Source organism: Rhinolophus hipposideros (genome assembly GCF_964194185.1).
Source record: "Rhinolophus hipposideros genome assembly, chromosome: X".
Taxonomy (NCBI): Eukaryota; Metazoa; Chordata; class Mammalia; order Chiroptera; family Rhinolophidae; genus Rhinolophus; species Rhinolophus hipposideros.
The window spans coordinates 84,430,277-84,444,450 of NC_138046.1; the positions used below are offsets into that span (position 1 = coordinate 84,430,277).

The following is a 14,174-nucleotide window of genomic DNA, read 5'->3' on the forward strand; positions in this document are numbered from 1 at the left end:
CATTTTCTATTAGATGCTGAAGTAAATTTTTAAAAAGTAATCTGGAATCACATACTTTAAATGTGTACTGTAGAGGGTAAACATCTTTTTTCCTTCAGGAGTGGTTTCTGGATTTTTCACCAGAACTCTTTCACCTCTTCCGGAATGCCCATTGGTTGAATGGATGCCGGTCATACAGGCAAATATATGTTATTTCTACAGTACTGAGTATGTTGGACTAAATCCAGGCCAACAGTTGCCTAAAATTTATACTTGTGCTTGGTCAGCTTTACATTATGACCGCCTTCTTCAGGGAGGGACATTGACTTCCAGTGACTGCTTTGTAGCAAATACATTATTAGCAGCAGAATCTTTGTTATGTAAAGAGCTTGCAAGTCACTTCTCTGCATGTGTCCTAGTTGCTAATGGAAAAAAACCTTTATTTCTTCCTGAGCCTTGGCCAGAGCATCTTGAAGGACCCATCTGTCATCAAAGATCGCCTAGGTTTATGCTGTGGGTCTAGTCAGACTTGTTCACTTTTGAGCCTTCCAAGTTACATGGCCTTGATTGATTCTGTGTTCAGGATATTTATAGTGGGAGTCTTATACCTCATTTTCTAATTAAAAAATAGAAGTATTGTGTTGCCTTTGTTCTTATAACACAACTATTATATTCTTATTGGTTAAAAACGGTGAGAGATAAAGATGCACAGATAAAACAATCAAATACAGTCCTTTTGGTTAGCAGTGAGTTGACCTTTTGATTTATCCTTTCCATCTACGTTTTTGTTTTAGACATAGGTTTATACTGTTCATTCTGTTTTGTAACTTTTACCGCGAACATCTTTGTGTGCTGTTACATACAATTGTGTGCAATATTTTTAACATTTGGACATTAGATCCTTTACAGTTTTTCACTATCATACATGGTCTTTTCAATTATGAGTTTAAGAGGTTTGTAAATAAAAAAAACAGACATTTTAATTGTAGCTTAAATTGGTTACAGACTTTTGCAACATATGGATGTGGGCCAGTTTTATCTGGATTGTTTACTCCTCCTCCTCCCTGCCTCATAGCTGTGCCTCTGAGTTGACGTAGCATCACAACGCCAGAGTTTTTATTTTAAGCATTTTGCATGTTCTTCATTCTATATTATTTGTGTCTAAGCATGTAGAGTTCAAAATTGCAACTTTAATTCTCACTTGTTTGGGGATTTAATTTTCAGGTTATAAAACAAAATCGAAAACATGAAAGTAGACAGGACTAAACTGAAGAAGACACCTACTGAGGCTGTAAGTATCCAAAAGTTTGCTGTTTTTTCTTTTCAGAATAAAATCCTTGCAGTCAGTTCACCCATACCGATCTTCCAACTATATCATCACATATATACAAAGCAGTAAAACAGCAACTTGTCTTGAAACACAGTTTCTTTTTAACTTCCCTGATTAAAAAAGTGAATAAGCTAATGACCAGTGGAAAGTGAGCACTAAACATTTTGTAGCTCTATGTACTTAAAGTAGGCTCTCTGGCTGCTGTTCCTATGCATTGAAAGGCTGTAGGGCATAATGGAAAAAGCAGATGTGGGGTAAAATCCTTTCTGTACTTGTGGGATCTTTCTCAATTTTGTTTCCTAGAAAATTAAAGTGGTAACACCTTTCTTAGTAGATTTCTTGTGAGGCCAGTGTTTAGCTTTCCTTATTACTGATTCTTAAGCATGCAATTCAGCTTAACCCATGTGTTAGCTGGCCATGTCATTTGATCCTATGTCAACAGTAGAAATCCCAGTTTCAGCCCAATATTCTATCATCTAGCTTAAACTGAGTTCTGAGATTAAGAAAGTATTGCATTGTTATGGCCCTCTTGTAGACCTCAGGTGCTGTGGTTTAAGGAGCACAGGCTGCTTTGGAATTAGACTTGGGTTTGAGTCTTACCAGATTTTTGTGGCTGAGAGTTTAACTTGCCAGGTTTCCACACCTGTAAAACGGGGTTGAGAATTCCTCGCTCCTTGATGGGAGGTAGTGCTTAGCCAAGTATCTGGTGCATAATTAGTTCATTTTCTAAATACAGGCCACTAGGTTTTTTAAAAACTAGGTAATTATCTGGTAAGTATCACCCACAGGTATCACTATTAACACTTTGCTATATTTCTTCCAGTCTTTTTAAAAGATTATTGCATGGGTAGTTCTCTTGACATTTTCACTCGGTGTCACACTAATGAGTATGAGAAGTGCTGGCTTCCCATACCCTCTCCAGCATTATTATTATCTTTTAAATTTTTGTTCATAGGCGGGGAAAAAATATTTCACTGTTGTAACTTGCATACTTTAAAACATAGATTTTTAAATTTATTGGACTTTTATCCATTGTCTGCACACACTGTTTATTTTAGTATTTGACATTGGAATGTCTTTTTTTCATTGAATGCCATACATATTGAGTATTCATTTTTTAAAAATAGTTTTATGATGACTTTTTTTAAAGATTTTATTGGGGAAGGGGAACAGGACTTTATTGGGGAACAGTGTGTACTTCCAGGACTTTTTTCCAAGTCAAGTTTTTGTCCTTTCAATCTTAGTTGTGGAAGGTGCCATTCAGCTTCAAGTTGTTGTCCTTTCAGTCTTAGTTGTGGAGGGCGCAGCTCAGCTCCAGGTCCAGTTGCCGTTACTATTTGCAGGGGGCGCTGCCCACTATCCCTTGCAGGACTCGAGGAATTGAACTGGCAGCCTTGTGTTTGAGAGCCCACTGGCCCATGTAGGAACCAAACCGACAGCGTTCGGAGTTAGGAGCATGGAGCTCTAACCACCTAAGCCACCGGGCCGGCCCTTGAGTATTCATTTTTGATGTCTTGGAAATACTTTTAATTTCCTTTTGATTTTTTTTAAATCTGTTTTGGCATCTAGTTTTTGACAGTTGGGTACTCAAATTTTTTTTGGAAATTGAAGAGCAGAAAGAAAACTTGCCTTAAACTATACAAATAATGGAAATGTAAAGTATTATATCCAAAGTAAAAAGACACATGACAAGCTGGGGAAAATATTTGTAACCTGATGTAGTTAATATCTTTAGCTAAATCAATAGGAGATGTAAATATCCCAATGACAAAATGTACATAGGCCATGTCAGAAAAGAAGAAAGTAAACTTGCAGAATAATTCAACCTTGTAGATAATCAGAGAAATGCAAATTTTTTTCTTTTACCTAGTGGATTGCTAAGGATTTGTTCTTTGAGTCACACCTGTATACAGATTCATGGTTTACAACATTTGATAGCTGCTAGCAAATTATTTAGGAAAATCTCATAGTGGAATTTTTAGATCATTGATTATGTATGTTTTTAAGGCTTAAAGATGCCTATTTTTCTCAAGCAGCATACCCAATTTCGCCTTGCTGTGGTCAATACTAGGTATTATTTTTAAGAAAGACTGTTTATTTATTTATTTATTTATTTATTTATTTATTTATTTATTTATTTACCTTTCAACCCCTTTATCTATTTCACCCACTCCCTGCCTCTGGCAACCACCAGTCTATTCTCTGTATGAGCTTGATTTTCTTGTTTATTTTTTGGGATTTAGCTTAAAGGAAACCATTTACCTCAAGCCCCTATTGTTCGTTCTATGTTCTGTTTTGAGTGCTGAAAATACCCCTAGTTTAAATCTCACAACATTGCTTCATTTGCAGAGGAGGATACTGAGATTCAAAGAGGGCTTACCAACTATCTAATTCCAAAGCCCATACTCTTTATAGTAGTATGTATGCTCTCTCTCAATATTTAAGCTCCTATCATGTGCATTAAGTGCTTTATGTATGTGGCAAACATTTGAGCTTCACATTTCTGAAGTAGTTATTAGGATTGTTTTCCTTGTAAGCAAACTGTGCCTTTGAGGTTGGACTTGATTATGATCAAATAGCTTAGTACACATCAAACTAAAAACTGAACCCAGATTTGTTGGGTTCCAAATCTAGGCCCATACCCAGGATACCATCCTGCTGTAGAGTTGAAGAGCAAGTGTAATCACTTCCAGCTGCCATCGTTAATAGGAGGCTTCTCTGTCCCAGTCCCTATCCTTCACCCCCACCCCCGCACTTTCAGAAACTTGACTATAAACTCAATCCACACCTTGTTACCTGACAAACAGGCCCTTTTCATCAGTAAAAGAGAGCAGAAATGGATGGAAATGGAAACCCCAAGTAAGAATGGAGTCCTAGTTTTACGAAGTTCAGGATCTCTCTGCCCTCCTACAATTGGAAGGTTCCATGTTGCAGAAAAATATAGCCGTTACTAATCTTCACCTTTAACTGTGCATTTCCTAGAACTTTTCCTCTGATTCAACATTCCTTATGCATTCTGGTTAACTTTCAGATCATGGTACAGAGTCCTTCATTTTGTTTTTCTTGTTTAGCTTGTTTCCTTTATTTCTGTTGTCAGTACTCTTCCAAGTAGTTTGTCTAAATCTACACATTTATCTGGGTTTTAAAAAGGCTCAGATAGATTGTTTCATTATAAGATTTCCATTTTAAACCCAAGTGATCATCAAGCAAATTTTTACTTTTCTTAAGTACCCTGTTTCCCCGAAAATAAGACCTAGCCGGACAATCAGCTCTAATGCGTCTTTTGGAGCAAAAATTAATATAAGACCTGGTATTATATTATACCCAGTCTTATAGTAAAATAAGACCCGGTCTTATATTAATTTTTGCTCCAAAAGACGCATTAGAGCTGATTGTCCGGCTAGGTCTTATTTTCGGGGAAACAGGGTAGTATATCCTATCAAAAGTTAAATTGCTGAGTGTGTTGGCTTAAGCATTTCTTTTCTAATTCTTCCTCTTTGTGTCTCCCTCATACTCCGAAATACACTTTGTGAAAACCTGTTTGTTTTCCTCAGCCTGCAGACTGCAGAGCCTTAATAGACAAACTCAAAGTTTGTAATGATGAGCAACTCCTCTTGGAACTGCAGCAGATCAAAACATGGAACATTGGAAAGGTATGTGAATCCATGCTCCCAAAGACGGAGCTCCCTGGACTAGTACGTAATTTTGTATGCTCTGACACGAGAGAAGCCATAATGAGGTAGCCTCGTTCAGGAATAACTTACTAAGCACCTGGGTGTATGTCTAGCTCAGCTCTAGATCAGTAGCTTTTAGCCTGTGAATGATTGCCAAGGAAGTTTTGAAAGAAATGTGAAAGAAAAATTTTGCTAGCTGAGGAAGAGGAACATTTAACATGGGTGATGATAAAGGTTATCTCAACCACAAAATTCCTTCAATTTCTCTGACAATATGAGTTTAAGATTGTCTTAGAATTTTTACTTTTAGTTTAAAAGAATCTTCTTTAGATAATTAAAAATAAACACTTCTGATAAAATGAGTTCTGGCAGGGAGGGTCCTTGTGTTTGTAGACCCTCAGAATGTAGCCAGAATTCTCCCAGGGGTTTTTTGGCATCTGCTGGTGAAAGCGAGGGGAGGGGAGGGAGGGAGAGAACACACACACACACACACTATATATATATATATATATATATATATATATATATATATATATATATATATATGTATATATATTTTTTTATATATATTTATATTTTTATATATTTTTATATATATTTATATTTATATATTATATTTATATTTATATATTAATATATATTTATATTTATATATATATAAATAAAACAATGAATTCAGGTCCACATGGCTCAAAGTACAGTCTTTCTCAATGGATTTCTATACTGGTGTGGGATTGAAGAGAAGCAAAGAACTTGTCTAGGTGTCATGTTCAACAATCCATTGTAGCAAAGCTGAGCTACAAAGCACCCACATAGTACTTTTGCCTTAATCTTGTATCTTCCTCATTCTCTTCCCCTCTCCAGTGCGAGTTATATCACTGGGTGGATCTGTTGGACCGCTTCGATGGAATTCTGGCAGATGCTGGACAGACAGTAGAAAATATGTCATGGATGCTCGTGTGTGATAGGCCAGAAAAAGAACAACTGAAAATGCTCCTCTTGGCTGTGTTGAACTTCACAGCCTTGCTCATTGAGTACAGCTTTTCCCGGCATCTGTACAGTTCCATAGAGGTAGGAGAAGGTCAAGCCTATGTGATCTGTTCTTAGCTAGAATTGTTCATATCTAGGATTAAGGAAATGGTTATTTCTCTCTGATGATTACTTCTTTCCTTTTCATTATGGAGCTCTGGGATTTTTCCATGTCAAAGACAATCGTAGGCTATTTCTTGGATATAGACACCCTTCACAGGATTGATGGGACAGTTCTTTCTCTTTAATATCACCTTCACCCTGTCTTTCGTGATTCAAGAAATTAATGAGCATGTAATACATGTGTTGAAGTATTCTTGGAAATTTGCAGGAATTGATCTTTGTCCCAGGTTATTAGAGCAGCCCAAAATTACTTTTAAACTATTAGAAATAGTTTGATTTTCTTGACACATTACTTACTGTTTTTCTAAGTTTTGTTGTTCTGCTTTTCAATCTCTTCTCCCCTTTCCTCTAAATGTATATTAATAACATGCTCTGTGTTCTTAGAAAGTAAAGTGGGAGCAGGAATCCATGAGTTTTTGAATTGGTCTAAAATCACTATAAGAAGAAATGCTTTTCCTTTAGCCTAACTTTTAGACTTATTATCACTATTGGTTAAGTGCCCTGTTGTGTGTTAATTTTTCTAAGTCTTCAGTGAAGAAACAATCAGAATCAGAACAAACAAATAGAGAAATAAAATAGCTTAGGAAAAGAAGTGGAATAACTGAACTAAAGACCCAGCACTTGAGTTTTAAGTGGGGAGTGGATAATCAGTGTTGAAGATGAAATAGATGAGCTGTAAAAGAAAGTCCATGGCCATCGGACTAATCAGCAACTGGAAATACCTGGGTTCATTTCTAGCTGAATTACATACTGATTTTAACCCTGACTAAATGCTTCAACATATTGGTGAGTTTTGATTGTATTAAAAAACCAAAATAGCCACTCTCGGGTTACTGTTAAATACACTATACCCTAACAATCATATGCCACTAGGTGTTGGTAACTTTTTGCTTCTAAATGAAGGACCCTGTATTTTAATTAATTTCAATTTTATATTTGTCGTAAAGGATACAGAAGGAGCATAAAATGATCTTTTTTTTTTTTTACAATACTTTTAGTCTAGTTAGAGGCAGTGTTGTTGAGTTCCACCATGTATTAAAATGTCACATTTGCTTCCTTTGTTAATCTGTTTCTTGTTAATCTGTCCCCACCTGTTCATTTTTTTTTAACTTTATTGGACTTCTGACTTGCTGTTAGATTATAAGCTCCTGGGGGACAAGGTTGCATGTTGTAAGTGCTCAAATATATATTTTTTGTACTGTTAAACTTCTCAATAGCTTTGTAAATGTTGACAAATCTATTATATTGGCTTTTTAAGTTTTCAAGGCCTAATGTGCTTGATACCATGAACTTGCCCTTTTTTGTCCCCTGTAGCATTTGACAACTTTATTGGCTTCCTCTGATATGCAAGTGGTGCTGGCAGTCCTTAACCTACTGTATGTGTTTAGCAAAAGATCAAACTATATCACACGCCTTGGATCTGATAAGAGAACCCCACTGCTAACCCGGCTGCAACATTTGGCTGAGGTGAGTCATGGGTGAAGAGTTGGAGAGGCACAAAAATTGAACTGTATAGTACCTTTTCACAAGTGTTTCTTACAGTGTCAAAATGGATAAGTGCCCCTAACTTTACTGGCCTAATTGAGTAGAACTGTTGGAACTCACTTAGCTAGGTTCAAAAAAACTAACGTGAAATAATTTTGAGGAATTTCATGAATGTCTGTTCACAAAGCTGAATCTCTTCGTTCAAAAATCACAATTTCTCTTCTAGAAAGAGAGTTCAGAATCAGATTCTACTTGGGAAGGAAGTATGGTACAATAAAAGATCTGGATTTGCATCCTGTCCTTGCTTATTAACTCTGATACCAGTTTTCATCTGGGAATTTAGTATGTCTACCTTAAGAGTAGTTTCAGAATAGGAAAATGTAGGGTACTTAATGCTGTGCTCAGTAATTGGCTTGTGATTGAAGGCAAAAGCTCTCATATAAAAGTTGAACTCAACCAAACTATTGTCCAGTGTTCCTAGAGGCACATTGTTAATATGTACTCAGATTTGAGAGAGGTAAGAGGTAGCCATTACTAGAGAAGAAAGCTTGATAAGTATGACTTTTTTTTAAAGCTGATTAAAGGATTACCTCAGAAATAACTCAAGTTTCAGGCTATTTTTAAGTACTATAAAGAGAATATTAACCACCTGTAATTCATCCAGATGGAGACTTCTTTAAGATTTGAGCATATTTTCTTAGATTTACAAATATGTATATACAGACATACCACCTTTTTAAAAAACATTGTAAATATTGTCTCTTGATACTAAGAAAATGCAAGACGGTTCAACATTGGATGCCTAAGTAACAGTTAAAGGAAAAAAGAAGCCGTATCTCACTAGATGATTCAAAAGCATTTGATAAAATTCAGCGCATTAACAAAAACTAGTATAAACTCTTAGGAAGCTAGGAAAAGAAACTGTAAATTTATAAATTATCTACCAGAAGTCATAGAAGAACTGAAACATTTGCATTGAATTCAAAAGTCACATACAAATGCCACCTATTACTTTTGCCACTTAAATTTGTAAAAGAGGTCCTAACCAATATAAGAGAAAAAATGAAGGATAAACATTAAAATAGAAAACTTGTTATTTATAGGTGATGGAATTGAGACTCTTGGTTTTTTGGGGTGACAATATAAAATTATTAGAACTAATGACAGTACAGTGAGGTATCCAAGTAAATGATTAATATACAGAAACAAATAGCTCCTTCTTACGTTAGTAATAACCAGTTAGAAAATGATCAGAAAAAAAGGCCATATTCACAATAACAACGATAGTGTCTTTAACATAAGCCACATTGGGTAAAAGTATAAATTTAAGAGAAGATAATGTAGAAAAATATAGTGTGATCTGATGAGGACGGAATTCTTAAAAATCCTAAAGCACAAAACATATGGTGAAAATTTGAATTTTGTAATCAGAATTAAGATTTCTTTTTCAGTGGAAAAACATCACAGTTCAGTGCTACTCTTAAGGTGCTTACATTGGAATGTAAGTCAGCACACTGCTTTATTCATCAATAAAAATACCAATTGAACAGCGTACTTATTAATGTGGTTAAATATCATTCTGCTGCAAACTCATTTTGTCATGGACCAATAACACGTCTGAACAATTGTTGGAACCAGCGGCTGGTCTATGGACAACATTAAGCAACACTGCCAGAGACAACAGTTAGCCGACTGGTGATAGATTGAGAGATGTTTAGCAGTGTTTAAAACTAACTAACAAGGGACTTAATGTAGAATATCCAAGGAGTTCTTCCAAATCAAGGATAAACAGACACAGGATATGAATAGACAATTCACAGACCAGGGAATTCGGCACGTGAATAGCGTAGATGCTCAGACTCACTAGTAATTAGAGAAATACAAATAAACAAGATACAGCTTTGTAAAGCTGTATCTTATTAGCAGGAATTAGAAAACTATATAATTTTAAGTGCTAGGAGGTACGCAGGGCTATAGACACGCTTGTGCATTGCTGATAGGTGTGTAGACTGGTACTCCTGGGTATTATCCCAAAGATGATATACGCTCTTATTCCATAAGTTGACATCTGTGGGCATATTGATTGCATCATTGTGGCAGGGAGAAGTTGGAGGCAATGTAGGTGTCCATTATTTGTAGATTGGGTAAGTAAAATGTGCATGCATACTATGGACCAAATAATACACATAGCAACATAAATGGCTTTTAAAAATTTATAGGTGGTGGGGGAGTTTTAAAAATGTTTATTGCTCAGTACCGTTTCTAAAACTTAAAAATGTACACACAAAGCAAAACAATTGTTTTGAGAAAACAAAAAGAAGATACCAGAAATTAAAAGAGTTGCCTTTGTCGGAGAAAAAGGAATCTGAATGGCAATAATGGAGCACATGATTTATATAAATATGCAAAAGAACATAAACCTAACCAGCAGTATTTAAGATCTGTTAGAACAAAACTAAATCTTTACTTACAGATTTAAAAGATGTCTAAATTTAACAGAGACAGATATCATTTTTTTGCATGAGAAAATTCAGTAGTATAGTAAGGGCTCTTTGGAGAAATTAGGGCTAACAGTTGGTAGGTTAATTATTTTTAAAATCTTGTTAAAGCAGGAACTTTTTCTAAAAAGTGATTAATACATACATTTTTACAAAACTAAAACATAAATGTCAATTCCCTTATCTGTCTTTCTAATGTAAGACCAACGACTTGACTTTGAGTAAGAAACAGTCTGTTAACCTTGCTTACACATCCTACAACTACAACCATGTTTCCCCGAAAATAAGACCTAGCCAGACAATCAGCTCTAATGTGTCTTTTGTAGCGAAAATTAATATAAGAGCCGGTCTTATTTTACTATAAGACCAGGTGTATAATACAGTCTAAGACCGGGTCTTGTATTAATTTTTGCTGCAAAAGACGCATTAGAGCTTATTGTCCGGCTAGGTCTTATTTTCAGGGAAACACGGAATCTGTGATTTCTTTAAAGTGGAGCAACAATGTAAAGACTTTAGTTTGTAAAGGAACCTGAATAAAGAGTTACCCCGAATCTCTTTTCCCTAATTCGACAATATTTTTATTTTAGCATCTTGCCTGCTGGTCTCTACAAAATATTCAACTTAAGTTTTAAGTCTTTGTTTTACATAGTATTTAAAATTACATAATTATAATACATACAACTGACATAAATGAGTTTGGGGACAAACACACCTGTCTTGGTACATACAGATAACTGGTGGGAACAAAAGAGTGCCCTCAACAGGCTGCTGCATCAGTCAGTATAGTACGTCTTAGAGAAGGCATGGAGAATGCAGTTAATCTGTCAAATTGGTTAAGTGGAGAACTGTTAATAGCAGCAACCCGGAAAGTGGAATGCACAAAAATAGCTGAGAAAATACTGATAAAGAATCAGGGTCATTTGCTGTACCCGATAAAATACAAAACCATAGTAATTTTTAAGTGTTTTAATTGGCACAGGAATAGACAAATGCTGAATGAAATAGTAAGCCCCATGTTGCTTAAGATCAAAACAGTGGGACAATTGGCTGTTTGAGGGGAAAATGTTTACATCATTTCACACCATTCACATAAATCTTCGAAACATATTTAGAGGTAAATACAGGCAACTTTTAACATCTTTTATGAGGAAACATTTCCTAAGAAAGTCAAGAAACCTAGAAGCCGTTTTTAAAACTGACAGATCTTATCATGTGAAAATATTAAAACTGTATAAGATAGTTATGAATAAAAGACAGATGACTTAAATTGGAAAAATATTTGCAATATATACAACAAAGGACTGATGTAATTTGTAAACAGCTCTGCAAATCAACAAATGTAAGGATCCAAGTAGAAAAATATGCAAAAGCATATAAGATAAACAATTCATGGAAGAATACAAAATATTTCTTTTAAATTGGCCACTAAAACATGAAAAGGTTGCACTAGGAATACACAGGGCAAATGTACATTAAAGCAAGATCATTTTTAACTCTGAGATTGGCAATAATATCTAGTATTGGCTAGGTTGTGGGATAATAGGTAGTTACAGACTTGGTGTATGAATGCCCTTTTGTGGGGTCATTTGGCGGCACTTTCTCGTTTAAAAATGTATTCATTTTTATTTCACCCATTACTTCTATTTTAAGGAAATTATGTTCACATGTGCACAGAAATATATGTATAAGTATTCTCATCGCACCATTGTTTGGAAAAAATTTGAAACATCATAATAAACATGGCATAAGCCTAAGTTATGTATGACCCTGGAAAATGTCAATGAAAAGGTCTCTTAGCAAGAAAAGCTAGGCAAGATCCTTGTGGTTTTTCAAAAATCCAAAAGTAAAACTATATTAATAAAGTCCAGAAAGTTACATATCAAATTGTAAACTTAGAGAAAGAGAATTGAATTGGGGACAAAGAAGATGCGTGAGTTTCACTTTTTTATTCTCGACTTTGAATATTTTATAGCTATAGTATAAGAGTTGGTAAAGACTCTTTGCAGATACATTTTTCGTGACTTGTTTGTATGTACTGTTCTGTAATTATTTGCTGATTTAATAGCAATTATATGTAATCCTCTTAATCTGAGGCTAGGAATTATTTTATGTATATAACTTGATTAATATATTGAGAATTCTTTTATGTATATAACTTGATTAATATATTGAGTGTTTAATTTAAAAATTTTTTTTCAATTATGGTTAACATTGAATATTTTAGTTTACGGTGTACAGCATAGTGGTAAGACGTTTATATAACTTACGAAGTGATCCCCCGATAAGTTTTGTACCCACCTGATACCATACATAGCTATTACAATATTACTGACTAGATTCTGTAAGCTGTACTTTACACCCCCGTGACTATTTTGTAACTGCCAATTTGTACTTCTTAATCCTTCACCTTTTTCACCCAGTCCCTTAACCCCCTTCCCATGTGGCAACCATCAGTTTGTTCTCTGTGTCTATGAGTTTGTTTCTGTTTTGTCTGTCGGTTTATTTTGTTTTGTAAATTCTACACATAAGTGAAATATGGTATTTGTCTTTCTCTGTCTGACTTATTTCACTTAGCATAGTATCCTTTAGGTCCATCCATGTTGTTGCAAATGGTGGGATTTTGTTCTTGTTTATGGCTGTGTAATACTCCATTGTATATATGTACCACCTCTTCTTTATCCATTTATCTTTTTATTGGACCATGTAATCCATTTACGTTTAAATAATTATTGATAGGTATGTAGGTTGATGGTTGCTTAAGTTTGAACACATTCTAAAGTCACTGCCATTTTTACTCACACCCTCCACGTTTGTTTTTGTCGTTACTTTTTATTTCTTTTGTGCATGTGTGTTTATGTGTATGTCTTAATTTACTTTCGTAATTACACATGATCTTCCTACTTTTGCCTTTTAACCTTTCTACTAACTTTAGTATTGGTTGATTTACTGCTTTTATTATGTGTTTGCCTTTGTCAGTGAGATAAGTTCTTTTTAAATAGGTACTTGGAATCATTGGCTTTTACTAAATTTATAGTAAGAAAAATTAATTACAATGTCCTGAATATTCCCCATGCATGCTTCTGTTAAGTCATGTCACCAGCTCTGTCACCTTCACCCCAATTCAATCATTACAGATTTTTTTCTTTAACATTTTAAAGGAAATGTTAATTTTTTCATACTTATTACAATATTATTGATTATATTCCCATGACTGTTTCTACAACTGGCAATTTGTTCTGAGTTTGTTTCCGTTTTGTTTCTTCATTTATTTCGTTTTGTAGATTCCACATGTAAGTGAAATCATGGTATTTGTCTTTCTCTGTCCGACTTATTTAACTTAGCATAATACTCAGAGTAGGCATTCTTATAACCATTTTACAAATGAAGAGTGAGTATGAGATTAAGCAAGGTGAAGTGGTTTCCTTATAATTCTCACAATTAGGAAGTGATAGGACTGGGGTTTGAAACCTAATCTATTTGTTTTTTCGGGTCATATCCTTTGTTTTTTAATTAAAGTTTATTGGGGTGACAATTGTTAGTAAAGTTGCATAAGTTTCAGGTGTACAATTCTGTAATGCGTCATCTATATACCGTGTTTCCCTGAAAATAAGACCTAGCCAGGCAGTCAGCTCTAATGTGTGTTTTGGAACAAAAATTAATATAAGACTTGGTCTTATTTTACTATAAGAACGGGTCTTAATACAATATGATATAATATGACATAATGTAATATAATATAATGTAATACCTGCTTTACTTTACTGTGATATAAAACCAGGTTTTATATTATATAAGTCTTATATTAATATCTGCTCCAAAAGACACAGTAGAGCTGATTGTCCGGCTAGGTCTTATTTTCGGGAAGCACGGTATCACATTGTGTGTTCACCACCCAGAGTCATTCTCCTTCCATCACCATATATTTGATCCCTTTTACCCTCATCTACCACCCCCTTCCCCCAATAACCTTTTCAAGAGCTGTACTATATTAGGGTTTTGAGATTTCAGAACAAGCTTTATAAATGTTTAGGGATGGAAGAGCACTCTAGAGTTAAT

General features: G+C 34.7%; 1 protein-coding gene across 13 annotated transcripts in view; it reads left to right on the plus strand.

Moving 5' to 3' along the window:
• The window catches only part of HUWE1 (HECT, UBA and WWE domain containing E3 ubiquitin protein ligase 1), a 162,086-nt gene that overhangs the window by 29,692 nt on the left and 118,220 nt on the right, over positions 1-14,174 (plus strand). For all 13 annotated transcript variants that reach the window (XR_013992927.1, XR_013992928.1, XM_081042339.1 and 10 more), the window contains 4 exons: positions 1,204-1,270; positions 4,864-4,962; positions 5,848-6,054; positions 7,450-7,602. Coding sequence is in view for 11 of the 13 variants with exons in the window: in XM_081042339.1 (XP_080898465.1) it covers positions 1,226-1,270; positions 4,864-4,962; positions 5,848-6,054; positions 7,450-7,602 (504 nt within the window). In the remaining 2 variants the exon portion in view is untranslated. The remainder of the gene's footprint in view (positions 1-1,203; positions 1,271-4,863; positions 4,963-5,847; positions 6,055-7,449; positions 7,603-14,174) is intronic.